Genomic DNA, 27,877 nt, shown 5'->3' on the forward strand with positions numbered 1-27,877 from the left:
TGCCCCACTCGGTGCCTCTGTGCCCACACCAATTGTCCTGGAATGTCCATTAAAATTCCTGGAATCGTTTTCTATGTCTGGATTAACTTCAGTTCAGTGCCTTTTCTGCTGCGGGGACACACCAGGAGCACCAGGAATGGCTGGGAATTTGCAGCCTCCCCTCTGGAGCCTCAGTCTGGAGCCGGTCTCTGCCAGTGGGAACAGCGGCTGTCTCTGGGCTGCTCCTGGCTCACACTGTGCATGTCCCTGCCCCGGGCCGTACACGGGGCCGCACCGACACCGGGCCGGGCTGCCGGGGACAGGCCTCGCCCTCGAGCCCGCGACACGCTCGCAGTGACGTCACGTCTCCGTCACCACACAGCTCGTGACGTCACCGACCGCCGTGCGCGCGGGGTTGGCATCACTTCCGGGGCGGGGCCACGCGCGGTCGCCAGGAGACGTGCGCGTGACACCGCCCCGCGCGGACGGTGACGCCGCGGACGGGAGCCGGCTCGGGTCAGGCGGCGGCAGCGGCGGCGGCAGGTAATGGAGGGGAGGGGAGCGGAAGGGAACGGAAGGGAACGGGGCTGGATGTGATGGGGACGGCACGGGATGGGGTGGGGACGCCGCGCCGAGCCGGGCTGCGGTGGCGTCCGAGTGCAGCCGAGCTGTGACGGGGCGGCGGAGGCGGGAAGGCCTCGGTCCCTGCCCCCCTCCCGGTTCTCACGGCCCTTCTCCGCAGAGGCCGCGGCGGGAGCGGCGCCGCCATGGGGGAGCTGTTCCGCAGCGAGGAGATGACCCTGGCCCAGCTCTTCCTGCAGTCCGAGGCCGCGTACTGCTGTGTCAGCGAGCTGGGCGAGCTGGGCAAGGTCCAGTTCCGCGACGTGAGTGTCCCCTCAGCACCCCGCGGCACCGGGAGCCCCGCGGCACCGGGAGCCCCGCCCGGCCCCGGGCCCGTGCCCGCCGCGGTGGGGCCCAGCCGCAGCGGGGCTTTGCTGAGTCCCGTGTCTCTCCCTGCAGCTGAACCCCGACGTGAACGTGTTCCACCGCAAATTCGTCAATGAAGTCCGGCGGTGCGAGGAGATGGACCGAAAGCTCCGTACGTTCCCGCTGGGGTTGATGTTGCTCTGTCTCTGCAGCTTTTGCTTAAAAAAAAAAACCCAGTCAAGGCACGCTGAAGCTGCGGGACAGCATTTGGAACAGAGCAGAGGGGTGAGGGCACAGGCAGGGCTCGCTGCCTCCAGGGATTCACCTCCTCCTATCCCCCTAGAAAAATAACTCTGGCCAAGTCAGGCAATCTTGGAATAGGAGGTGAAGGAATCATCAGCTGCTGGGGCCAGGTGCAGGTTAGATTAACTGTTTGACACTGAAATGTCTGTAATTAACACTTGTAATGCTGTCTTGGCAGGCTTTGTGGAGAAGGAGATTAAAAAGGCAAATATTCCTATCATGGACACTGGTGAAAACCCAGAGGTGCCTTTTCCACGTGACATGATTGACCTGGAGGTAATGATGTGTTAAGACTTAAACTAGTATTTGACTTTGGATGGAAACCGGGAAAATTGTCTCTGTTGGTTGATTCTTGCAGAATTTAGTGGCGGGGGGCATTAGCTCAGTCTCCAGCTGTCCCTGGAAGCAGCTCTGCCAGTTCGTATTGGGCTGGCAGTGTTTGTCCAAATACTGAAGTGAGAGTACTCAGTAGGAATTTCACCACTGAAATGAGCCCAAAACTGCTGGAACCTCATGATTTATGGTGGTGGATCATAAAGTTTATCACAATTTTATTGATTTGAAGAAACTCTATCAATCCAGTCCATAAAAGTCTGGCTGAGTGTGCAAAGTCTGCAGTTGTGGCAGATCTGGATCTGTGCTCCTGCAGGCTGGAGATGCACCTGTAAATCCATGCAAATTGGGTGGGGATGTGAAGCATCTCACTTGCCTCTGTGTGTTGACAGACTGATCAGCACTTAATTATGGAATTGCTTTAAGTCCTTTATCTTTCTCCTTTTCACATCTTCCAGGCAAACTTTGAGAAAATTGAAAATGAGCTTAAAGAAATCAACACCAACCAGGAGGCTCTGAAGAGAAACTTCTTGGAGCTGACAGAATTAAAATTTATACTGCGTAAAACTCAGCAGTTTTTTGATGAGGTCAGAATACCGGTGGGGTTTAACACTTGTGGAGCTGGTTCTTCTCGTAGAAATTACCATTTTTATTCTCAAATATATTTTAGTTGCTGTTTTGGACAGCAGGGTCATTTTATGCTTTGTTTGAGAAAGCTGCACGAGTTGTTTTCCATTTTTCATGCAGTACACGTAGCTACCCATGATTTACCTCCTAGGATGTTGATTTGGGCTTGTTCTAGTTAAGCAATGGTTTGTCTAAAAATTGTATAAAGTAATTTATATGTGAGTAGTTTTGAAAGCACATCAACAGCCCCAAAATTTGGTGCTACAGTGAGCACTGTCCCCAGTGGGCAAGAGTCTCTTTGGTATACATGGAGAGGACTTATGATCAAGCTGAATTTCTTAAATTCAGCCTTAAAAGTATTACATGGAGACTCATCAGGGACACAATACAAAGTCCACTGAAGTAATAGATTAGTTAATTAATTAATTGAGCCTTTGATCAAACACTGAAGCTTTCAGAGGTCAGTTGTGGAGCAAAGCTGACATTTAAAGTCTTCGACATTTTGTCAAATACCATCTGGGCCAGGAACTGGCAACTTTCACTGGACCTGAGAGCAGCTTCTCCAATGCTGTTCATGGCACTGACATAAATCCTGCTTGGGAGAAGACATAACCCTGCCTTGTAAAGCTGAAGTATCTCAAGAGTCTTGGCAGTTCTCTCAAAGAGCTCCTGTATGTTTTTCAGGACATGTTTTTGCTGAGTAGATGTCCTGTTTCCTCTAATCTCAGGATTTGATCAAAGAATTCTTAACGGAAATGACTCCTGGTATTAACAAGGGCTATTGTCAAGTGGAGCAGGACTCCTGCACACTGCAGGCCATTTATCTAATGGTTTGGTTTTTGTTATTTTGGCACAAGGTGTTGCCTGTTCAGGCACCAAGGTTGGTCCTGTGCCAGTCATAGTCACTGCTGACACAGGTACTGCTGCTGGTGTGAGGGCTGCTGGGTTGTGGGGTTGATTTCAGTACAAAAAAGCCCTTGTCTTCGAGTGTTGAATGTTCACTTACAAGTGTCCCTTGGACAAACAGGATTAACCTGATAATCCATTACTTTGCTGTGTAAAAGTAGCACTGCCTCTTCTGAGTATCATGTAAAACCAAGTGCTGAGCACTTCTGTATCAAGAATGAATCCCAGACTGGTTTGGGTTGGGAAGGACCTTAAAGTTCATCCCCATCCATCCCCCTGCCATGGGGGACACCTTCTCCTAGATCAGGTTGCTCCAAGCCCCATCCAACCTGGCCTTGTTAATTAGTGTTCTCTCTGCCCACTGCTCTTCTTCAACTGCAGTGGGATCAAACTAAATTTAAAGATGAAAATCAATTTTCTAACCAGTCCATGGCGGGTCACCCACAACCCTCTACAAACCAGCCACATAAAGCTTAGATATGTCCTGCTTCTCTTTCATAACTGTTTTCTGTAGTAAGAAAACAAAATACACCAAATAACGTGTGCTGCTCTATGTGAAAGCAAACAAAACAGCTTACAGGTGATGTTCAGCAAAATGTAAGTGTGGACAGTTTAAACCTGTCAGCTCTGCAAACACCTGGGGAGAGCCCTGAGCAGCCCAGAGCTGGAGTGGCCAATGCTCCCTTCCTCCATGCTGCCATTGCACAGCACTTTCAACACTTGAAGACTACAATAACTTGTAATTAAGATTGTGTTATTCATAGTAATGAGTTGCACAAGAAATGGCTGACTCTCCAATTCCTTCGTGCTTGGCCTTTGCTTTACAGAGTTTGAACATGTGGGGAGGGAGGGTGGCAAAATGTCCCCTTGTTCTTCCTGTGACCATTCCAGCCCAAGCAGCCACTTCTTGTTCCAACACACCATGTTGATGATTATGCTCCTTTTCTCAGTCTTCTTGTCCTTGCTTATGAAGAGCAATATGAGCTGGAGAGATTTCTCTGAGAGCTTTGCCTAGAGTGTGAGCGTAAAAAGAAGACTGGAAAAGTAACGGTTAATGGCATGCAGTCCCTTCTTCCTCCCTCTGACTCTTCTGCCATCTGCTTTTCTCTGTTTGCTTTGCTTCTGTCACTTCTGTCTGGCTCTGGGTTAATAGATGGTGACATGAATCGTTTTTAGTTCTTGTGAACATTGATTTTTGTCCTGTTTGTGATCTGGAAGGGGCTTGAATTGTATGGGCTTGCACTGGGCATCCAGAACCATCACAGGGCAGGACTGGAATCATGAGTGGAGAAAATGAATCTTTTTTGAGATTAAAGGTGGTGATCTGGATGCTGATCATGGGATCAGTAAGCAATTTAAAAATGCTTAATAATGAAAGTTCCTGTATTATACTGCTTGATTACTGTCATGGAAGTGCTTGGGGGATCCCAATCCTGAACGACTTCATCTAATGAAAAATGCTCCGCAATAGCTCTGACATTTCACTCACTGCTGGCAAAAACTCATATTCATAGTAGGTTTCCCAGAATCCTGTTTTTCTGCACTGGAACTGGATAGCTCTTCCATTTCCACATAGTCTCAATTTTTTATTTCTATTAAATCCCCCATCAGTGCTTTAGTTATCCTTCCTGCTGCAGAGCTGCTGCTGTGCTGTTTCCTTTCTAGAAAGGGTGTGCTCATCAAACCAGAGTTGTTGAGAAATTAATTTAAGGAACATGGAATTTGTAATGGAAATAATCCTTTCAAAATAACGTTTTCTTTTAGTTAAACTGGTCTAATCCACGTTTATTCTAAACTGTTTTGTTTTGTAATTCCACCTTCTCTAAGCAGACCTTGTCCTGAATAAAGGACACATAGCCCAAATGGGCCAAGCTAATATTAAACAAATACAAAAAATCCTCTCTCAGGTGAGGCAAATCCAAAGATGTCACATGTGCTGTCCTTCCTTTTTCATCTGCTAAAATGTGCTGCACATCACTAAAAATGACCACAAACAGTGTCTCGATTACTGGAAATACAATACAAGCCTCTAACAATTGTAACTCACTGTTCCTCGACATATCTCGATTGAAATCGAGATGTCAAACACTTGGTGGGATGTTTGGTCTGTGTGTTTCCTTTTCAGGTACCAAACTTTCTTATTTTAGTTGTGTTCTCTATGAACTGAATTTTCATTCAGTTTTTGATGTTGCAACAATTCTCCTTAAAGTTGAAAGGATCAGGAATTCCCTGTGTTGCCTTTCCAAGCAGAATGAAGGGCTCCCTCCCTCATGTAACATCCTAAGCTGCAGCAAGTGTGTGTTGAGCTGCATTTGGTGTCAGCCTTGCAAAAACTCTCTTGTGTATGACAAACACTTTGATTTGACAAGCAGGTGAAGTGTTAGGGAGTTTTTCACTCTAACACAACTATTCCCCAAATACAGAGACTGGGGCTAAGTTACTGCACTTGCCACAGATTTTGCAAGGCTGTGCTCTGTGTGTGTGCGTGGATATGATGTGTCCTTGGGTCAAACTCTGCCTTCCAGTGTGATTCAGCAAGTCCCCTTGATGGCTTTGTGGGAAAGACCTCCTGCATACCACAGAGGGTAGACTTTGGCCCTCTGGTTGTGCTCAGGAACTGTAATCTCTGGCATTTCATTATATGAGCTGCAGAGGTAGAACTAAGTGTGAGGCGGGATTGAACAAGTGTGAAGATGGTGCACAAGAGGATATAATTTGAGCATCCTTGACCTGAATTTCTGACACTTACAAGCCATATTCCTAAGAATTTTAGCCTGCAAATGAGTTGCAAAGAAGGATAGTGTAAAATTGTCCTGTTTTAGTGCCTGGCTGGCAGAGATGAGCCACGTTGCCAGCCTGCTCTAAGCAGTGTTTGTGTCTGATGGTGAACCATACGGTGAATAAGGATAAATTAATTTGATATCTGGAGAAATACATGAGTCAAGTGCGTTTCTCTGGTTTGTGCCATTAAAAATAGTTCTTGGGAACATCACTTGTGTTTAAAACTTGAAATTTATTTTTTTTTTTACTTCTGCCTTTCTTCAGACTTATATATCTCCCAGCCCTTTTGTTGCAACAATCTTGTGTGGAAGCCCTGCTGAGCCATTCCATTTTTCCTCTTGTTTTTCTCCTTCCATGTGCTATTCTTGCTGTCTTTTCTGTCATCTTGTTCCTCTTTTTGCTGTTTTATGTTTGCTCTTCCTTTTCTTTCCTTTCCTTTCTTTTTTTGTCTCCCACAACTATCTCCTGGCTCCTCATTCCCTGCATGCCACTAACTGGTTTCATTAGATATTAATTGATTTGTGAATTCAGGCTGAATTGCATCATCAGCAGATGGCGGATCCAGACCTGTTGGAGGAATCCTCTTCACTGCTGGAGCCAAGCGAGATGGGAAGAGGTGCCCCGCTCCGACTCGGGTAATTGCAGTTCAGGATTGCTGGATTAGGGATTATCAGCCTGTGGAAGCAGCAATGATTTGAGCATAGTTATGAAACTTTCCATACCAAGCAGATGAAAGCTGATCTGAAACCAGAGAGCTGTTGCTCTCTGCTCTTTTCCTGCCCATACTAACTTCCTGGTTCATGGTTGTGATTCACAAGTTTCTCTCTGCACCAAACAATTAACCCAGTTTGTTCCATGTAAGCATGTCTGGTTGTTTCTTCAGACATTCTGAGATCTCAGAGCTTTGTTGAAAATTGTTACTCCTGTGGGTACATAATGGTCTGAAATAACTGTACAGTTCTACATCCTCTTTATCAGCTGCTTCCAGGCTTCCTTGTGCATTTGTAATTCTTTATCTGGACGTGGAGGTTTGGTCCAATGAGGTCTGAGTATGAGCCCAGGACATAGTCACTGGCTGTAACTCTTGCAGCCAATGTACCAGGACTGCAGGGGAATAAAGATTAGAAACTCTATATCTAAATGCATTTGTTTCTCCTATATAAGCAGTGGTCTATATATTTTTAAAGATTATTTCATTCTGTTAAGAAACAGAGCCTGTGCTATAGTGCAGTTGTCTTGTTGTGTGTTACCTCCACGCATTTCAAGGACCTTCCATTTCTCTTGAAGAACTAACATTAAAACAAGATTTTTCTAGCTTTGGGTGCATCACCAGCCCCCAGTGTGCTGGGGTGGCTCAGCTGCAGCCCCTGAGGCCGTGCTGTCCCTTTGCAGGTTCGTGGCTGGCGTGATCAACCGCGAGCGCATCCCCACGTTCGAGCGGATGCTGTGGCGCGTGTGCCGCGGGAACGTGTTCCTGCGCCAGGCCGAGATCGAGAACCCGCTGGAGGACCCCGTCACGGTAAAGGAGCTCTTGGGTACAGCAGCAGGGCCCAAGAGCTGTGCATCATGTAGAAAGTTGTGTCCCTCTGTCAGATCCATGCGGTGAGGTCTTGTCCCAGCACCTGCTGCAGCCTCTGAGCTTCATCAACAAATGTTTTCCTGTTTAATTGAAACAAAAGTAGGAGGCTGGATGGGGAGCGCTGTTGGAAGGGGAAAACAGCTCAAAACGTGGACTGCAGCAGGGCCTAGGGATTTCTCTGGCCCAAACTGCAAGTGCAGTTCTGAAGGAGTAGTGATCCTCTGTGGAAGATGCTCTTTGGGACATGGGCAGTGTGTAATATCTGAAGCTCATTTCTCTGAACTTGAACCTTACAGTTTTTTCTTAATTCACTCATCAATAATTTAAACATCCACCTTACAATTGTTTGCATTAGTACAGAAATAAATAGTAAATGTTGTGATTGGGCCTGGTTTTACATCCAGTGTCTCCTGTGCTCAAACCAGTGGGCATTGCCCAAACTTGGGGCACCCTTGCTCTTACCTAGTGAAGGGGTGTCCTGGAACCCAGACTTGGGAGATGAAGCTCAGTAACAGCCTCTCTTTCTCATGTGAGGCTGATGTGTTCCCTTGTCCCACCAACCACTGGTAGCTGACCTGGGGAATCATCTGTCTGCTAGGAGAGACTTTGTTCTTATTGTGCAGAACTTCCTTAAATTGAGGTTACACCTAATGTAATTATTCTTGAAACATTATGTTAAAATTTCCTAAGTAAGGTAGAACAATAACTTGTCAACAAATGCAGGAAAGGGGCCCTGGCTGCCCCCACGGACACAGCTGTGCAAGGAATGTGGCTCTGGCCTCCCTGGGAACCACACTGGTTAAATTCCACTTTTTTATATCTTCATTCCCTCTTTTGGCTTGATTCTGTAGGTGAGCTGACTGCACTAAGTGCTGATAAATACTTAATTGCATCTTCATTAATTTTGGAGCTCTTACCAGGTTTTCCCATTTACTGTATTGCATAGAATCAATAACCTGGGACATTTTGCTTCACTAGACACAAATACAGTGCAGGTATTCTGTACTGAGGCTGAGAAAATTGCTCTTCTTGTGACTGTTCAGTGTTAATCAGGGACATTCTTGACTTGCTGTGCATATCTGAGCTCTGATGGACAGACTCAGCAAGAGGAAAAAAATATCTGGTAAATATCTCATGCTAATTTCTACAATTCTTTCCTTTGTTCTAGGGGGATTATGTGCACAAGTCTGTATTTATCATCTTCTTCCAAGGTGACCAGCTGAAGAACAGAGTCAAGAAGATCTGTGAAGGGTATGAAAGTCTAACAGCTGGGCAGCTCTCAATTATTTGAAACACTGGCATGACTTAATATCACTATTTCTCAACTCCCTGTTTCGCAGTGGTTGCAGGAGCAATATATTTAGACAGCAAATTAAATGTGCCATAAGTAACTGAAACACATTTTACAGTCAGATTTGCCACTCCTCAGCCTGTAATGCTCAAAAGTACAAAACTGTTGTGCTAGGGAATGCAAAATACCAAGGGAATGTTGATTTTTGGGGCAGCCTGATGGGACATCAGTGGGATATTCTCACAGGGGAGACAGCAGTGACTGCTTCTATCAGCAGTTGCACTGGTGTGACAGCATCCCCCCTCAGCTGGATGGCTGACCAGCCTCGTGACAGTGCCTGGAGACTCTGGCAGCACAGGAAGAAGAGGATTCTCTCCCACTTCTGTTTTCTTAAGCACTCAGCTTCTGCTTTGGCCTAAAGCAAACTTCTGCATCCCGTTGATGTAGAGGCTGGAGCTCTGCCTGGCAGTCTCTGCTGTTCAGAAACTTCTCTTAAGGTGCCTCTGGTTCACCCCTGACTGACTGATCTTCTTTCCATCTCTGTCACTGAGGTGCTTCCCTGTCTTCCAGGTTCCGAGCCTCCCTCTACCCATGCCCAGAAACACCTCAGGAGCGGAAGGAAATGGCTTCTGGTGTCAATACCAGAATTGATGATCTTCAGATGGTAAAATAACTGGGGTCAATGACAGTTCTTTAGTTTTTTTCTTTAATAATATGGTTGAAAACTCTATTTGGAAACTTTGGATCCTGTTAAAACAGGAGGATGTTTGCCCCTATTAGATGACCGTGTTTTCACCTTCTGGTAGCTTGAGACCAGCAGTGCAAGAGAGGTGTTTGGAGACTGCTCAGTTGTTTCTGTGTCAGGATTTGGGATGGGTGGTTTGAGCTTTCTGGAGGGCTTAGCAATTCATTATATACAAATAAGTACAGAGAACTCCATATCAGGGAGCAAGGAGGAACTCGTGTGTAGGGAGATCCCGCAGGTTCTGACTCTGAGAGCATGTTGTGTAACTGCCTGTTCATCTGCAAGTACTTTGAAAACATTTAAACTTTTTTCCAAGGTGAGATAACAATGCTAACATTAACTTAGCTCTTTTTTTCTGCCTGTCTTTATATTTTCACGTTGTGCTGTCCTGAAGAGCTTCTGCTTTACAACTAATCTCTTGTGCAGCAGCCTGAGGGTTGGTAAAAAGTAATTAGCACCCAGATCTCGTGGGTGCCACCTCTGAAATACCTGGTGCTTGCTTCAAGGAAGAAAGGCAGTATGTGATAATATAGAAAGATTTCAGGGATTTGAGACAAAAATTGAGAAAAGGTTCAGAACTAAAAGGAAAAATGGTTAAATTTGACCTACTTGTTTGATACAGAAACTGTCTCAAGCTGGGAGTTGTGCAGTGCAGCTCAAAAGATTTTAAAGTAGACAGGAACCCAGAAGCAGTATAACTGCTGTAAGCTGCATGTGCCTCGTGTCCTCACTTTCCCTGCAATCTAAGACTTTCCATTCTGGAAATCTGACTTGGCCTGAGTTTGATATGTTCCAGTTGGAAAACACCCTCAGCAGGAAACACTTTCTCCTTTTCCCTTCAGTAAACAAGTCTTTCAGGGTAATTTATGTGTTTTCTCAAGGCAGCAAACCCTTCACTTGCAGAACTCTTCTCTGCTCTTTTAACCTGGGTGGAGGTAAAACTGTTCTCTGTGATCTTGGCACAGTTTGTTGTTTGAAACAACCACTGACCTTCTAGCTGGAGGAGGAAAATAATCAGAAAACATCCCTGGAAAAAGCCCTTAAGCCTTTCAGCAGAACTAATTATTATGGAGGTACATCATAGACTGCAGGCATGGGGGAGCAGGCTGGTCATTCATCCTCTGTAGGAAAGGCTTGTCTTGTTGGTGCACTTGGAGCTTTGGTCCTTGATTTGGCCTCATCTTTCTCCTGCTTCTCTGAAAGGTGCTGAACCAAACCGAGGATCATCGCCAGAGGGTTTTGCAGGCGGCCGCTAAAAACATCCGTGTCTGGTTCATCAAAGTGCGGAAGATGAAGGCCATTTACCACACCCTGAACCTGTGCAACATCGATGTGACACAGAAGTGCTTGATTGCTGAAGTGTGGTGTCCTGTTGCTGACCTCGATTCCATCCAGTTTGCTCTCAGGAGAGGCACTGTGAGTAGATGCTGTGCCAGTCAGCTGTGGCAGCACCACGTGGATTCATCGCCTTTTCTGTATTGTGATCCTCTGAACACCATCCCCTTGAGCTGGGAATCAGCCCTCACAGAGGACAGCTTATGTAGCATGCAGGAATGATGACTCAGAGATAAAAGTAGTAATAAGTAGGTTGTGCGAAGCTTAGAGTTCAGGTGAATGCTGGAATGGTGAGGATTTTCCCATGTGTAAGACCTTTGCTATGTTTAGTTACCCTGGCTGGACTCTGCATTCCTGGTGTCTGGGTAGAGGAGCTCTCCAGGATGTTGGCAAACTCACCCTCTGCTCAGATAGTCAAGAGAGTTGGGTTTCTTGAAGTCCTTCCACTTGCTTGTTGTTTTCTTGTCTGTCCTGCGCAGACAACATTCACCTTTACTCCTGCTACACAAAGTGCAGAGCAGTGGAATCCTGGCAGCCTTCCTCAGCTGCTCCAGCATCTCATTGTGCAAGCACACTGCAAACACTCAAGCTTGCAGTTTTTCAAATGCCAGTGGGACAGCTGTGTTGGACTTCATCCTCCAGTGCTCCTAGGGTGGGTTTGCTGATCTTCCCTTTGTTTTTCTCAAACAGGAGCACAGCGGATCCACAGTCCCATCTATTTTAAACAGGATGCAAACCAATCAGACCCCACCCACATACAACAAAACTAACAAGTTTACTTCTGGCTTTCAAAACATTGTTGATGCTTATGGCATTGGGACATACCGGGAAATAAATCCAGGTAAATTCAGACTTGGAAAAGTCCAAGACTTCTGTCTCAAGTTTTTTAGTCTTGATGTTTATCTGTATTGCCTGTCCTGTGTGGAAATCTCTAATAGAGAGTTCTACTGGAGACTCATCAGCTTTCAGTAACAGAGGGGAAGCTGGGGAATTACATTTGCTGAATTACCTGTACTGTACTATGGTGAATCTGGGCTGACTAACACACAGTGCCCTGGGAATGCTGTCTTTTCCCTTACAGCACCCTATACCATCATCACATTCCCATTCCTGTTTGCTGTGATGTTTGGGGATTTTGGCCATGGAATCCTGATGACTCTGATTGCTGTCTGGATGGTGGTGAGGGAAAGCAGGATTCTGTCCCAGAAGAGTGACAATGAGGTAAAATGGCAGATCGTGCTGAGCTTTGCATTTCAAACAAAGAGTTGCAGCTTGGTTAAATCCCATCCTTTTCCCCTTGCGTTGACAATGCCCATTACTCCTCCTTTGGAATTTTTGAAGCACATGGACAGGCTGGGAAGCCCGAAGAACACACACACACACACTGAGTAGTGTAATTTCATAATAGTATTGAGTTCCCTTAGTTTTCCTTTTGTGTATTTAGAGGAAATTATTAATTTCAGTTGTCTGAAGGAAATTATCAAGAGTAGTAGGCAAATTGACATAAACAAATCACCCCAAATTTAACTGGATAATAGTGGGGTTTAACCACTGCAAAACTCCCAGTTCCTGTATGTATATATCCCATCCCCAGCATTTTTCCTGTTTGCTGCTCAAGGTTAGTTTTGCGGGCTCAGGGCTGACAGGAGCTGAACCAGAGTTAAGACACGCTGACAGAACTGGAGGAGGCTGACATGGTCTGTGCTCCTGGTTCCAAACTCATGCTGCCAGCTGGGAGTTGCATCAGGCTGTGCAGTGCAATTTGTCCTCTCCAGCTACTCCTGGGTCCCCTGTGGAGATCCATGCTGCCCCTTCATCCTCGTTATCTGCTGTGCTCCCTCTTGCACCCTTAATCCCTGCCAAGGGGAAATAGAGATTTTTGGACTCTCAGTTCATGTGGCCAATGTTTGTCTTACAGCAGACTGACTTCCCTGGTTTGGCTTTGGGAGGGACCTGCCCTGTTCTCATGGACTTTCTTTGTTCCTTTTGGGTTTTTACACCAGATGTTCAACATGGTGTTCAGTGGTCGATACATCATCCTGCTGATGGGGCTCTTCTCCACCTACACGGGCCTCATCTACAACGATTGCTTCTCCAAGTCCCTCAACATGTTTGGTTCCTCCTGGAGTGTCAGGCCAATGTTCAATAAAGCCAACTGGTCGTGAGTAAACCCTTGGTAACTTTGTACAGACAGTGAGAAGCAGGTGACTCGTCCTTGCAGCTCAGGAAAACAAAAATCTCTGACCTCTGTCTCGGGTAGATGTGGAAGAGAGGTGTAAATGGGATGATACATGCCAAGATTCAAAGTTTTTTATTTTATTTTTTGCCAGAAAACTTACTAAGATGTAGTTTCTCACGTATTTCCCCATAGACATTTCAAGAATCCTGTCCCCTGCACCTGTCTTCCTTTTGACACTGAGTAAAAAGTCAAGAAACAGGGTTTCATTAATTTGGGAAAATCTCTAGAACCATCCAGGTTCTACAACCTTGAAGTTCTCTCAATTTAATAAAACTCAGATAAGCGATTCCTTCCTCTCACAAGGGAAGAGTGTTGTCAGTTTTTACAGAAAGAGGGTGGCATTAATGTTAATGTTTGTATAATCTTATTCCCAAACAGAGATGCTTTGCTGGAGACCACCCCCCTGCTGCAGCTGGATCCTGCTATCCCAGGGGTGTTTGGTGGGCCCTACCCGTTTGGCATTGACCCAGTAAGAGCTCATCCTTCCTCTGCAGTCTTTTGGGCAAAATCCTCTGTGTCAGCAGAAAGAAAAGTACCTGTCTGTCTGTTCACTGTTCTGTGAAAGATTGCCCAGCCCAGACATTCCCTGAGCAAGTCAGGAATACTCCTGAGCAATAGAATTCCTACTGAGATGTCAGATTTGGGATAGAGACCCTTGTTCTGAGGTCCATTAAAGGCTTCTTTCTCACCCTTTCTAACCTGCAGTGCTTTAATCAAATCTGATTAGCCACATCCTGAAGTTACTTTTTACCTTGGGGAAAGCTGTTAATCTCTTTTTTCAGTGAGAAAAACTTTTCCTTTACCTTTGGAAATACACATTTCCCAGTAATCCTGTCACTTTGTACCTGCCTGCATCAACACCTCTGCTCTTAACTCTGCTTATAATATTTGACAAACCTTGTGTGGGTCCCACATAAAGAGGAAGTGCAGGAAATCAGAACTGTGTGTAATTGTTCCTTTAAATGGATAATCATATTTTTTCTGTTAAGGGTGCAGCCTCTTTTCTCCTGCACCTTTGAGGCACCATGAAAACAGGTTTGATTCCTGCTCAATGGTGGGCTCAGTTACTGCCAGACTGTTCCCAGCTGAAATGTCTGCTCATTTCCCCAGAAGATATCCATAGGACAAACACATCTTTAAAACCTGCTTTTTCAGCCTCACACTTCCTGACTGGTTCCTACTGTTTAGCTTAAAGGGAGTGTTTTCCTTCTCCTGTTTTCCTTTCCCTGGTATCTGACTAGGTGTTGTTTTTCACAGATCTGGAACATTGCCAGCAATAAGCTGGCTTTCCTCAATTCCTTCAAGATGAAGATGTCTGTGATTCTTGGCATTTTCCAGATGCTCTTTGGTGTTGCATTGAGTCTCCTCAACCACATGTAAGGGCTTTGCTCTGTTTTTCTCACGGTGTGGGGAATGGAATGTCTTTGGGTGTTCTGTGGTCTAAGATGCGCATCAGCCCTCACCTCCTGATGGAAGGTGCAGTGCAGTTATCTCTGGCTGTGTGTGGAACTGTGCCTGCCAGGCAGTTCCCGTGCTCCAGGCCCAGCTGTTGTGGAGCTGCTGAGCCCCTGTGCTGTCATTCCAAAGACTGATTAAAAGCTTTTGCCCTAATTCTAACCAAATCTAACACAAACTTTCATGTTGTTTTTTTTTCTTCCCTGTAGCTATTTTAAGAAGCCACTGAACATATACCTTGGATTTATCCCAGAAATGATTTTCATGTCCTCCCTCTTTGGATACCTTGTTATTCTCATCTTTTACAAGTGGACAGCCTACGATGCTCACACATCCAAGGAAGCACCGAGCCTCTTAATACACTTTATCAACATGTTTCTGTTCTCCTATGAGGACACCAGTAATAAGATGCTTTATAGTGGGCAGGTGCGTGCTCTTGTAGAACAGAATCAGAGATGCTTCGCGATACTGGAGTGTTTCATTGAGCTTGTCATAATTGTGAAATCAAGCATGAAACATCTTTCCACTGTGACAGAGCATTTCTGAAGTCTGATACTATGTAATGTTGAAGAATGAAGGAATAATCCCTATAGCAGGAATTTTTATTTGCCTGACCATAAGTCAACTGTGGCTTCAGAACATGTGGATCCTGATTAATAGCAAAAAGCAATTAGGAATATTATCCATGTCTGCAATGTGATACCTCTCAGCTTAGCTCAGACACCAGCACTGTTTCCTCCCAGCAGTATCAGACATCTGCCAAATTCTCATTCCCTGCAGGATCTTTTGGATTTTTCCCCAGTCTAACCCAGTGTCAGCATTAAATGCTGTGCTCAGTCAGAGGTGGCAGCTGCAGGCATTAAGTACTTAATTGCTGTTCCCAGAAGAGAGAGAGGTGGTGGAGCATCCACATACTGGGAATTCAGCCATTCTTGCTGGGTTCTGTGTGTGTTTGAGCAGGGGATGCAGCTGAATTACCTGAGACTTGTTTCTTTTGCAGAAAGGGCTCCAGTGCTTCCTCGTGGTGGTAGCCTTGCTGTGTGTGCCGTGGATGCTGGTAGCCAAACCCCTGGTCCTTCGGCAGCAGTATTTAAGGAGAAAACACTTGGTGGGTGACTCTCTTTTATATTTTACATATGAAAACTGTTTTTGGTTGAAAAGCTGTGTTCTCCATCCTGAGCTTGGATCCATGGGTTCACACCACATTGAAACCTGTTAAGTGTTCTTTCATATTCCTGGGCATACCAGCAGGTGGGTGTTACTGGAGACAGAGTGTTGCCTGCCTGCTTCCCAGATCTGGATCCAGCATCAAATCTGCTTTTAAAAACCCCTTATGTTGGTAATGATCAGAACAGTGTCTCTGGCTTGGGCTTTGGTATCTGGTTTAGGAACAGTCTCACTGGCTGCTGGATGCACTTCTGTGGCTGGGCGAGGCTGGCAGTGGGAAACGGAGGTGGAATTGGCTGGCAAACTTCTCAGCTATCTTTGTTAAAGCAGCTTGGATGGTAAAAAAAAACAGTTAAAAGAAAAAAGAGACTTAGAGACTCATGTGAGAGGTTGTCTGCTGGGGTGCTCTGTAGGTTTCCAGCTGCACTGTACCTGTGTGTGAGATGCAGGAACGTGGCACACGTGCGCTGCGGAGACGTGCGAGTGCTCCCTGCATGTCTGGCAGCGCTGTGAGGATGTGCAGCGAGTCAAAGATCAGTTCAGTCACAGACACTCCCTCTCCCTTCTCTGACCACCTTTCATCCTCCCATGTCCCCTCCATTCGTCTCCCTTTCTCTTTTTGTTTCCTTCCTCCTCCCTCTCTCTTCTTCCATCCACCCCCAGGAAGGGCAGCCCGAGGAGGCCCAGGGCAGCACGAACACGCAGGCGCTCGAGGCAGCAGCGGCTGCAACAGTGAGTGCACTTCAAACTCGCCTGATGCATTACAGATGGGAGTTGGCTTCGTGTCTGGTTATCGAGGGAGCATGGAATGTATCTGAATTTCATAAGGGAATGGCAAGCGCACCTTTAGGGTGAAAAACACTTTCTCTTGGAAAGAGCAAAGTTTAGCCAAATTGATACATTCTGGATGAACACCCAAGCTGGAGGATGGTAGTTGTGTGTGCACAGAGACACTTCCTTGCAGAAGTGCTGCTGAATCCAACCTGCAGAGCAGCACAGGATTTCCTGCTACCACATCCCCCCATGTTAAATTCCCCTTTTTTCTTCTGCTTGTGTATTTGTTTAAGATAGATTAGGATTCTTCTCAGTGCAGCATTTCTGTTTGCATTACGTGTTCCCAAACACACAGTGATGTGATGGCCTCCAGCAACTCCATGTCAGTAATCATTGGATTTGTGACACATCTGTCCTGTACACACTTTGACCTGAAATTATTATTAAGTGGTTGTGCACAAACAAGCTTCTTGATGACAGTTGTTTTGACTTACGTGTTTCTAAGCCTACAGATGGCCCTTTGCTGCCAGAGCTTTCTGCTGAGGATTGTGGCAGCCCCCAGAACTCAGTCCCTTCCCCAGTGCTGCTTATTTCAGCTACATTTTAGTTCTGAATCTGCCTGGCTGACTAAGGAGGTGTGAATCTCACCAATTGTGAGAAGCACATCATGCTCTCCAGAGGGACATGTCAGCTGGTTTTCCCATGACATTTTAGTGTCCTCACAGAAATGCCAGAAATGAAAATGGTTCTTTTGTGCAGGATCCATCCAGCGTATGAAATGCATCTCCATCGGGAAGCTGTGAGGGGAGGTCTTGTGTGAAGTGTGCTTAGAAGGATCAAGTAAACAATTGGAGCTGTTGGAGCTGTGTTTAGGTTGGCTGGTTTGCAGGGAATGGATATGAGTCGAGTGTGAGGGAAAGACTGCTCAATTTCACAGGCTAGAAATAAATAAACAGAATATTGACAGGAGTCATCAGTGACTTGGGGTGTTTCAGAGATAGTGAAAATCCTAATTAAAAGCATTGTCTTAGTTGTTAATGTGGAGGGGATTTAAAATTTTATTTCTGTTTTCAGAGCATAAATGCCTACCTAATTTGTTTTTAGAAACCTGACAAAATCTTTAATTAATATCTGGCGTTTTGGGCATATTTATAATTCAGTCTAAAATAAAAGCAGGCTTCTAAGGATAAACGAGGTAGAACTCAGAGCAGCTGTTCTGCTGGTCTGGGCAAGCACCTCTTTGATCTGCATGGGCATCCCTGGACCTCTGCAGTCTGAGTGTGGCAAGTCAGGTCACATCCTGTGTCACAGGTGACCCAAGACAGTGATGAAGCTGGACACAGGGTTTATTTCTATTTATGGTGTTGCAGTTTGCCTCTCTAGGGGTCAGACTCAGGGGTCAGGTGGGAACTGCTCCCCATTTCAGCATTTCAGATCAGTCTGTGTGTTGTTCTCTTCCCTTTGGAGTCCTGGAGGTGCAGCTGAAGGTCAGATGCTGAATGTCAGAACAAATGTCTCTAAAAAGACCTGCTTGCACAACGTAGAGGTTCCAAGCAGGGGAAGATCTGGTTTTGTGTGTGCTGTTGGTGTGCCTGAGGCTGGTGGGAGCAAGTGTGTGTGTGTGTTTGTGTCAGCGTGTTCAGCTCCATGACCTGCTCCAGTACCCAGCAGTGGTGTGTCAGTGCTTGTCCAGCTGTGCTGAGCAGGACTTGGGGCTGTTGCATGTCAGAGCCAGCAAATGTCCTCTGAGAGGTGTGCCTTTACTGTCCTCATGGTTGCAGTGACACTGTAGAAATGTACCGAGGATTCACTCAGACAGACTTTTTTTTTCTTTTTTTTTTTTCCCCAGCCCCAGCAGGAATCAGCACCTTTCCCATCCAAGCTGGGAAATAGAATTGTACCTGCCTTGATCTGGGCCTTAATATTTAATATTTTGTTTTCCTCTGTGAGCTGCTGCTGCACATGGAGTCATGAGAAACCTGCACTTTTGCACTAAAACCCGAACAACACTTTGCTCTTTCTTTTCTGCATGTGTCAGGGCACGCACAACTTTGGTGGGATCCGGGTGGGCAATGGCCCAACGGAGGAGGATGCTGAGATCATTCAACATGACCAGTTATCTACCCATTCTGAGGAGGGGGAAGAGGTAAGCACCTGAGCATCCTCGCTCTCAGGGCACTGCACTCGGCAGCAGGATGAGCTCACTGGGACTGTAGTTACTCGTTTCCAGGCTGTTTAAGCAGCAACATTCCCAGTGAAGTGTGTTCCTAGCAGTTTTCTCACTGACTGTCTCTTGGTCACTCCCAGGACTCCAGAAAAAACAGCATAATTTGCATATCCTGGGAGATGTGGCTCTGTCCCCAAAGAGCCACCATCTCAGGGGTGCACAGCACTCCCAGGTGCCACACATTATCTGCTTCTCCCATGCCAGTGGAAATTCAGGGGCTGTATTTCTGCAGCACTGAAATTCTGTTTATATATTCATTTTGACTGTTGGGGGTAATATTAATTCTCTTTCCTATGGGAGAGGAGAAAAACAGTCAATCTCACGTAGTTGGGGAATTTTCTGATGCCTCTGAACGACTGCAGCAGATCCTGCCTCTGTAGTGCATGGGATGTGTTACTGCTTTCTGTGGCGTGCGTAGGAGGGAATTGCTGAATGTCTTCATGATTAATGTGATCAAAGCACTGCACTAAATGTAAATTTATGTTTTCAAGCCTACAGAGGACGAGGTGGTAAGAGCACAGCAGCTTTGCCTTCATGTGTACCTGGGCCATTTCCCATCGGTGTAAAACGTGCTGAATGGAACTTGTTATGTCACAGCATCTTGTTTTCCAAAAGATCTTGCTGTTTTCATGTTACAGGCCATTTTTTAATTCATACACACATACATCAACAGACTTTTAATTACTTCATCTATACAACTTGTCTGTGTGATCCCCTGATTGTTCCCAGTTACCTGGGAAACTGTTCAGCTGGAGGTCTGAAACTGAAAAATTTTCTCTTCTGAGCTTCCAAAAAAAGTCCCAGTTTCTTTATGTTGTGGCCTTCTTAATTTTGTGCTGCAGCAAACTGTTTAAAGGTATTTCTTCCCTCAGACTATCTGCCATGTTAAGGATGATGCTGGTTGACCCAGAGAGCAAATGCAGCACAACCAGTCCAGTTTCATGTAGTTGAAGAACTGAACTGGCCAGAAGCTTTGTGTAAAAGAGAAGCTCTGCTCTGAGAAACTGCTCATCCATAAGCACTCGTAACAAGTATTAAAAAAATGGGGGTTTAATACTGATGCAGGATTGAGTGTAGGTTTCAACACTATCAGGTAACCAATTTTACTACAAAAAAATGCAAATGGCATGAAATCAGAGCAGCTTGACCAGGGTGCTGCTGCTGCAAATTGTGCTGAGAGTGGTTTGCTCAGAGCTCTGCTGTGCACAGGCCTGTGTGGAATGGGGGGGAAGGGGAGGGGCACGGGGTTCCTGTTCTGGTGTACCTGATGTCTCTCTGAACCTGGGCAAAATGTGTCAGCCCACAAGGACTGTGCCACAGCAATCCCAGTGCTCCCACTCCTGGCTCAGTGGTGGATCTCTCAGGCAGTTGCACTCAGCTTTGAAAGGTCATTGTTTAAACATTTCCCACATTCTCTCCTGGCTCATGTGTCCAGAGCTGGAACTGGTGGCTAGGGCAGCCTTTAGTGAAGAACTTCACAGCTCATGTTCTGTAGAGAAAGGATTATGATTTTGACAGCTAATTTAACTGAATTGTTTGAAATATTGCCTTGGATATACTAGGGGAGAATTAAGACTATAAATAGCTTTGTGTGCATGCCTAGAGCGTTAGTCACTGGATGTATTTAAAACATCATGTTCACTTAAATCTGAGCAGTTTCTGAAGCATGGATTAAATCCAAACTGCAAGGGAATGTTTTCCCAAGCTGCAGGATAAGAAACTGCCCCATGGCAGATTTCCTTCTAAGTTCTTTTATTATTGCAGAAAATCACCGAGAAACTTTGCCAGTGAACGGTGCACAGATGTCACTTTTTCAGAGTAGCTTAATGCATTATTTTTGCTTTCAAAAAGGGCAGGTTCATGTCTTGCAAAATGCTCCTGTTGCTCCTGTAGCAAAGGCACATGCACTACAGCTTGGGGCACTGCCTCCTTCCTGCAGCAGCACCTCTGGCTTACCAGGGAGTGCACACCAGCACCACCTTCTGCTGAACAGTCTTTTCCTGGCTAAGCCCATGGATGAATTTGGAATATCTTGACTTTCACGTGCCAGAATAAGAAAATATTCACATCACAGCATTTGTCATTCTGCAAAACCTGTCGAGACAAGATTCATTTTTCGTTTGTGGCGCTGGCGTGCTAAACCAGGAGAAGACAGTGTCAGTGTGCAGTGTCACACACAGTGTCCCTGGTGATAGCAGCAGTTCCCCTGCCCCTGTCCCTGCCCACGCCGTGCTCCCAGCTCCCCTCATCCTGCATTCCCTTTGCAGTTCGACTTTGGGGACACCGTGGTGTACCAGGCCATCCACACCATCGAGTACTGCCTGGGCTGCATCTCCAACACCGCGTCCTACCTGCGCCTCTGGGCCCTCAGCTTGGCCCACGCACGTGAGTGTCCTCAGGGAGCTGAGCTGTGGGGCCCTGTGCCTGCTCAGCCTGGGCACAAGAGGCCTCTCAGGGCTTGGCTGGCACAGCACAGTGTGAATTACCTGGGAGCAGTGAGCTCCACACACCAGGGTCTGCTCCCACAGCTCTGCTGAATGGGAGGAATGGAGGTAAAATCACAGAATAAAGCAAAGAGCTGCTGAGCAAGGACTCTGCCCTGCCCTGTGTGACAGCTGGAGGCAATGTCCTGGCACACTTGGCTGCAAAAGCTCTCATCCCTCTTCAGTTTCCACCTCATTGTAGCAGGGGTTTGCTTGACTTTAGTTGTTACTTTACCAGTAAACAACCCCCTGTTCCTGCTGACTTCAGTCTTCTCCCCTTTCTCTCGGCAGAGCTCTCGGAGGTGCTCTGGACCATGGTGATCCACATCGGCCTCAGTGTGAGGAGCCTGGGGGGAGGCTTGGGCCTCTTCTTCATCTTTGCTGCTTTTGCCACGCTGACAGTGGCCATTCTGCTGGTCATGGAGGGGCTTTCAGCCTTCCTCCACGCTCTGCGCTTGCACTGGTGAGTTACTGGGACATCCAGAAACTGGGAGAGCTCTTCATAGCAAGGAAATGGATGTCACCTGGACTGTGCAGAAATGCCATCTTCTACAAGGCAGAAAGTCTTTAAAAAGGGTCAGAGATTTCAATCCTGTTTGTAGTAAAACACCTTCCCCTAACTGTTGTTTAAAGTTGTGGAGCTCTGCTTAGAGATAAGCACCAAAAGACTAAAGCTTTAGGACCAAAGCTTTGGGACCAGGGACTGGGGAGGCTGTGCTGGCTGGAGCAGTGTGATTTGTGGCTTTCAGCAGGACTTTCTCATTCCATCTCTTGGTCTTTTCCCTGATTCCTGTGTTTGTTGTCCTTTGTGTGCAGTAGCCACTGACTGCAGGTTCCTTCTCATGCTCTTGTTCATTGCTATAAAACCTTGCCTTGGAAAGGAGTGGCTTTGCTTTCTGCCCTTGGGGTACTTTGGGATGGCAGTGAGTTTTTGCTGGTCTTGCTTTTGGAAATTCCTTCTGCAACCCCTTTCCTGTGATTATTAAGCTCCTGTGTATGCAGCCAGCAAAGCAGAAGGAATTACTCTGCTCCCAAGTATGGAAAATATTCAAGAGCTTTCTCTAATCCATGTTTAAGAGCACTCATTGTTCCACTTCAGATTCCCTCGTTAGTGCACTGGTGGGATCAGAGGAGCAACTGGGAGTAGGATTTTCTCAGCCTGAAGTGTAGGAGAGTCTGTGCCACTCTGGGGTTCAGGCTGCTCCCACCTCCTCAAGCTGCTGATTTCCTGGGGGTGGGGGGATCATGAGAGCGAAGGGAAGTCTCTAAAGATCACAAGAAATACTGTCATGTTTAAATGGGAAGAAAATGTTGGGAGCACACTCTGAAAGTAGTTCTGTAAGTGCAACAGGAAGCAAGTCCCTCTAAAAAGCAAAAGAAGAAAATCAGCCTTTTTGCACTTTTCCCCTGCTTGTGGGGAAGGAAAGCTTTGGCCTTTTGCCCTGTGCCTTGGCAGCTAGTGAGGTGCAGGCTGGGGGGTGCAGGCTGGAGTGTCCTGGCTCCTGGGGGTGCAGGCTGGAGGCTCCTGGTCCACCTGTGTCTCTGTAGCCAAGTGAGCCAAGCTGATCCTGGGGCGAGGCCATCTTGTGCTGAGGGAGCCAGGGGGGCACTCCTGGAAATGGCTGCTGGATGGTGCCTCTGTTTTTCCTGGCATGCAGCCTGAACCCTGCATAGCAGCCACTCCGGAGCTCCTTGCTGCCTGGCCAGAGGTCCCTCATCCTCTCCCTGCTGCCACCGTGCTGGGACGTGACAGCAGTGACAGCAAGAGCCCCACAGACCCTGCTGGGCACTGAGAGCAGGCCAAGAGGAGCAGAGGGCAGCAGTGCTGTAACTCCAGATGTGGGGGGATTTGCTCTGCAATTCCTTCAGGATTAGAGGATTTCCAGGGCTTGGCCTCTCTGGGCTGTGGAGCTGCATGGCCATTTCTAAGCAGCAGCAGGGGAACAGCTCTGAGCAGCTGCTCTAGGCAGGCTCTCTGGAGCAGAAAACACATTTTTGGGGCGCTGCTTGTCTTGTGTTCATCACAAACTGCACCTCCAGATATGGCTCAGACACCTGGAACAGGTGTGAGCTGGAGGTAATGGTTCATATTGCTAGGCTTTTGCCTAAAGGGCCGTTAAAAACCCATCTGTGTTTTTGTCAGTGAAATGGCAAATGGTAAACCCAGGGGCAGCAGCAGTGAGAGCACAGATGACTCTGCCCATGCAGACCAGAGCAGGGCAGCTGTGGAACTGGAGTGCTCAAAGTCCTGTTTTTTCCTAAATATGTGTTTCAAACCTGCAAGCTTTTCATGCACAGGCTCTGAGAGAAAATCTGTTCAGGCTCAGAGCCCAAAAATCAAGTTTAAGGTTCTATTTCAGACTGCAAGTGATCTGCTGAAATGATTTTGAGATTGCTGGGTGTTGGTTATCACAGGGAGGCACCTGCAGTGGTTCCAAAGAGCACACTGTTCACATTCCTTTTTGCTCCTGAGCTGAAAACAGGGTGTTCCAATGGCAGGTGTTCCCTTTTTAGGAAGAGGAAGGAAGAGTGGAGGTCAAATACAGCTGTCCTGGGAGGAGCAGATGGGATTTTCTGGCTATGGGAGAACCGTCACCTATCAGGAATTTGAGGTGTGGGTGGTTCAGCCTTCCTGGAAAGGAGGAGTGGAGCATGTGTTTTACTGGTCAGGGAATTCACAGGTTGTTCCATATGCTGTGCCTGGCAGTCCCAAATGAGGGAGGTTTATTTTGTACTTTTTCAGTGTGCATTCTTTGAGCAGGTTGGGCTTTCTCAGGCCATTCTGGGGTTGAGGCAGCCCTCTGGATTGCTGCCAGGATTGCAGGGTGTCAGCTGGGGCTCCACTGCAGCTCTGTATGTATCTGAGCTGTTGTGCTGTCAGCTTCTTTTTGCTGTAACTCTTCTGAAATATTTAACCATTCCATTTATTGCTTTTCAGTGATGTAGTTTGACATGAACATTCAGATTAAAGCAGCTTCCCCCTTTTTAAACTAGTCACCTCTTCTGACATGAGCCAAAACAGGCTGTGCCCAAAAGAAAAAGTTTGTGACTGTATTCAGGGTTCCCAAGAAGCGTGGGTGTGTTGGAGCTGTATCCCACTCTCAATCCAGTGAGTGGGAGTGGGGAGGTGCAGCTGCTCACCCACCTGCCAGGATTTGATTTTCCTCTGTAAATGTCACGAGCCAGGACTCGCCTGCAGTGTGGCTGCAGGAGCCACTGCTCCCAGGGGCAGCCACAGCCTCCTGTCAGGCAGCATGGAATATCCCAGAGGCAGATATGTCCCTCTGCTGTTTTTGGGAAGGAGTAACTGCAGCAGTCTCTGCACAAACAGTGGGTTCTGTCTGTCAGGTCACCACCCTTGAGGTGTGCCTGGTTCACACCTGACCCCAGGCTGTGGCACCTGTGTTTAGGGACACAGAGTGGGAATTTGCAGTTGTACTGAGTGGCACTCAGGGTTCCCATTGCACTTTTGCCTCCTGCTCACAGGACTGGAGCTGCCTGGTTTCCCAGTGTACCCTGACTGTGGGGTTGGAAAATCCACAGAACAACAGTGTGACAAACACTGACATGAATATTAATGCAGAAAGCTGCAGAATGGGTCTCCTGTAGCTCTGCTGCTACCAGAGGACGCCTGGGCTGTTTGCTGCTAATGCCACTGTCTATAAATTCTCTGCAGGACTTGGTCACTGATGTGAGACACACGGAGGGTTGAGCAGTAAACTGGGACATGTAACAGGCAGTGAGCCTGGCAACAGCACTGCTTCCTGCTGGGTTCTGGGTGTTCCTGGAGACACCTGCAGAAAACCCCACTGACCATGTACACTGATTATTTGGTTACACTTTTCTGGCTAGTTCTCTAATGTTAGAGCAGCCTCTCTTCCAGTGTCAGGCCTCCAGTTGTGGCCAGTTGTAACAGAATGTCCAAAGGGAGGGTTTGAGGCCAGCTGGAATTGTGAATCATCAGGGTTAACATGTCAGTCACAGTGAGCTTGAGTGACTCACATACCCAGCCCTCTGCCATTTCCCTTTGCTTACAGAACAGTTACTTAGTCACAGGATACTTACAGAGATTATCTGGGTTCCTGAAAAACTGGTGCATGTTGGCAAGAAGCCCTTCCTCCCACATGGAAAATCCTGCTCATCCTGGGGATCCCTTGGCCTGTGAGGCAGTAGAAGATACAGGCTAAAGCTGGTTTTCCTGAGCATTTCCCTCCTGGGCTCTGTGAGGAAATCACTTTTTGCTGGCTGAATCCAGCAGCTCTGGAGTTGGCCATGATTCCCCATTTGGGGAAAAATAATTCAAGTTTGTCTTTTCTTGCTGAAAAAAACATTCTCCTGAACTGTGTTAAAGGCTCCCCAGTCTGCTGTCACTTGCTGCCTGCAGAGACTTTGTTTTCCAGCAAATTGTGCAGTGGAAAGTGTCTGTGAAGCCTGGGCTTGTTTTTGCTGGGGATCAGGGGATTAGTTTTCCCTGTCCCTATTTGGCTGTCACTGACTATTGGGCAGTTCTCTAGAATAATTCTCTTTTTTACTCGAGTTCATTAGGGCCAGCAGCAAATGGGGCTGAGCTAACGCTCGGCTGGAGCTGACGGGCACGTCCCAGTACAAATGTGCTGCAGGGAATAAACAGAAGAGGCTGGTGGGGAGTCTGAGCTCGGTGTCACGTGGCTGAGGCTTGTGCTAATGAAAAAGGGAACTTTAGCAGCCGGTGTAGAAAATGCTCCCTCTGCACCCTGTGCATCCTGGGACACTGCCAGAGCCAGCCTTCTGCTCCTGTTGCCATTTTTTGTCCCTGAGGGTGGGATGGAAGTCTCTGGACAGTTCGGTTGTGCCAAAAGATACATTTTGTTATAATATCTCTTTTTCTCTTTAAAGCTTTTTACAGTCAGTAATCCTACTTTTAGTGGAGTTCTTGCTAATTGTTCCTATTGAGAGCTGCCTTATTAATGAGTTATCAATCTTCTATCTCTTGCAGGATCGAATTCCAGAACAAATTCTACACTGGCACTGGGTTCAAGTTTCTCCCTTTCTCCTTTGACATCATCCGTGAGGGGAGGTTTGATGACTGAGGACCCCCATTCCAGCAGTGTTAAATGTTGTGTGTGTGTGTGTGTGTGTGTGACTGTCCCTCCCCAACACCAAGGGTGTGACTGACCCTCCCCATGTGTCCCTGTGAGTTGTGTGTATAGTGACAGTAACTTATTGCAGCACCCTTGAGCGTTACCATGGCATCCAAAGCCAAAAGCTTTGACGTTCTGGGGTAACAACACTGGATCACAGAAACTTTTTGTTCCTTAAGTTTACTCCCAAAGGTACCAAGTGCATGAGGTGTCTGTTTGGTGTGCAGTCGTGTGCTCCCTGTTTTGTGCATTCCTTGGCAACTGATCAGAAAAGAAATGGCAGCTCTGCTGAGGGGACGAAACAGCACAACAAAACAAACAGAGAAAAGGCCCAACGACCTCAGCTTGAGAAGAGTGAGGGCTGCTTTCCCTCTTGCTGCTGGAGGCAGTGGTGAGGAGTCCTCATGCACTGGGACTCAGCTGCCTGATTGTGGCCTGGGGCAAGATGGGGAGGGATGAGCCTCGGTGCAGACTGTCATTGGTGACTGCAGGTACTGCCACTTGCAGTGAAAATTCTGGTGTTTCTGGTTTGAAATCAAAGTCCTTGAGGCACATCAGATAGTGTATGTGTGGGCTGGGCATTGGTGGAGGCAGCTTTTGCACAGATGGATGTACCAGTGACTCACGTTGTCCTGTGCACTCAGGGTCTGAGGAGCCCTTTAAGGGAGAGCAGTGGCCCAGTCTTGCCAAAACAGCTCCATGGCAAGGGGGGTCTCTGTGGTGTGTCCCTGCATTAGCTGTTGCTTTCTTTCCTGTCCGAGCTGTCAATATTTCCTTGCACTCCTCAACTCGATGTAGCTGTAGCAGCAGTGGGGTGTGTGTTAGTGCTGAGTGTGACTGCCACGTTCAGTTCTCGCAGTGGAGCCATTTGTGTATGAGCAGGTTAGAACCATAACGAGACTCATGAACCTGGAAGCAAGGAGGAAATGCCTCGAGGTGCCAGGCTGCTTGAAATTAGGTGAGAAAGTTAGGTGTGCCTTGCACACTGCAATGTGCACATGTGTGGGCCACGCTGCACTTGGGCAGGCCCTGGGCACTCACTGTGTTACAGGAGGACGTGGTGGGCATTCACAGAGGTGTTTGCAGACTGAAGGGTGAAATCAAAGCGTGGAGCTGTGACATGAGTCCTGCTGTGTTCTGCTGCCTGGATGAAACGTTGCTGACAGTCACTGTATAAATAAAATGAACTCCACAACAAACGCTGTGGTCTGTTTTCTGCTTCCCCCGTGAGGGGGCTCGGGGGCAGCCCCTCATCCCTGACCTACACTGAACACAGCCCCCAGAGCTGCTGGGGACAGCTGGGAGCTCAGGCATTTCTGTCCAGCATCCTGTCACCTCTGTGGCCAGAGGCACGGGGTGGGCAGGGCTGCTTTGCACAGCAAGGCCGGCGTGACCCTGCCTGGCTGCGCTGTCTCTGTGCTTATCCTGAGCCGAGGCTGGGCCAGGGCCGTTTATCCCGGGGCCTCCTGCCCACCCTGATAGACCCCGTAACTGGGTGGAACGAGGAGTTGTGCAGGGGGAAAAGTTCCTTGTTAAAGCCTGTGCTGTGGGTACGCTTCCGTGGGGAGTGAGGCAACACGAGCTGCCTGCCCAGGCTGTGCCCTGC

The 27,877-nt window shown here is 47.3% G+C and overlaps 1 protein-coding gene across 9 annotated transcripts; it reads left to right on the forward strand.

Annotated features, from left to right (window-relative positions):
* Window positions 1-420: 420 nt before the first annotated feature.
* On the forward strand, window positions 421-27,470 carry ATP6V0A1 (ATPase H+ transporting V0 subunit a1). 9 transcript variants are annotated; one of them, XR_015774662.1, is made up of 23 exons: window positions 421-522; window positions 722-863; window positions 1,000-1,078; window positions 1,388-1,485; window positions 2,001-2,129; window positions 6,388-6,491; window positions 7,249-7,375; window positions 8,604-8,686; window positions 9,297-9,390; window positions 10,675-10,887; window positions 11,497-11,647; window positions 11,888-12,027; window positions 12,810-12,967; window positions 13,424-13,514; window positions 14,303-14,421; window positions 14,710-14,926; window positions 15,501-15,608; window positions 18,480-18,587; window positions 19,160-19,177; window positions 20,936-21,053; window positions 21,443-21,614; window positions 26,127-27,229; window positions 27,323-27,470. XR_015774662.1 is itself a non-coding variant. In XM_088068028.1 (23 exons), the coding sequence occupies exons 2-23, from the start codon at window positions 747-749 to the stop codon at window positions 26,218-26,220; spliced, it is 2,607 nt and encodes an 868-aa protein (XP_087924154.1). In that variant the 5' UTR covers window positions 421-522; window positions 722-746; the 3' UTR covers window positions 26,221-27,470. The 9 variants fall into 9 exon arrangements, 8 of the variants coding, with proteins under 8 accessions (XP_087924154.1, XP_087924152.1, XP_087924147.1 ...); XM_088068028.1 differs by adding an exon at window positions 16,331-16,399 and having other exon boundaries at window positions 26,127-27,470; XM_088068026.1 differs by lacking the exon at window positions 18,480-18,587 and adding an exon at window positions 16,331-16,399 and having other exon boundaries at window positions 26,127-27,470.
* The last annotated feature ends 407 nt before the right edge of the window (window positions 27,471-27,877 follow it).

This window comes from Pseudopodoces humilis, chromosome 29, assembly GCF_049639895.1.
Source record: "Pseudopodoces humilis isolate 2021_Gansu_Grassland_sample_001 chromosome 29, ASM4963989v1, whole genome shotgun sequence".
NCBI classification, from domain to species: Eukaryota; Metazoa; Chordata; class Aves; order Passeriformes; family Paridae; genus Pseudopodoces; species Pseudopodoces humilis.

Coding starts and splice junctions, on each gene's coding strand:
- ATP6V0A1 (XM_088068028.1), top strand. CDS start 747: ATGGGGGAGCTGTTCCGCAGCGAGGAGATGACCCTGGCCCAGCTCTTC. Junction 1,486..2,000: donor GTGACATGATTGACCTGGAG/GTAATGATGTGT, acceptor CACATCTTCCAG/GCAAACTTTGAGAAAATTGA. Junction 6,492..7,248: donor GGTGCCCCGCTCCGACTCGG/GTAATTGCAGTT, acceptor GTCCCTTTGCAG/GTTCGTGGCTGGCGTGATCA.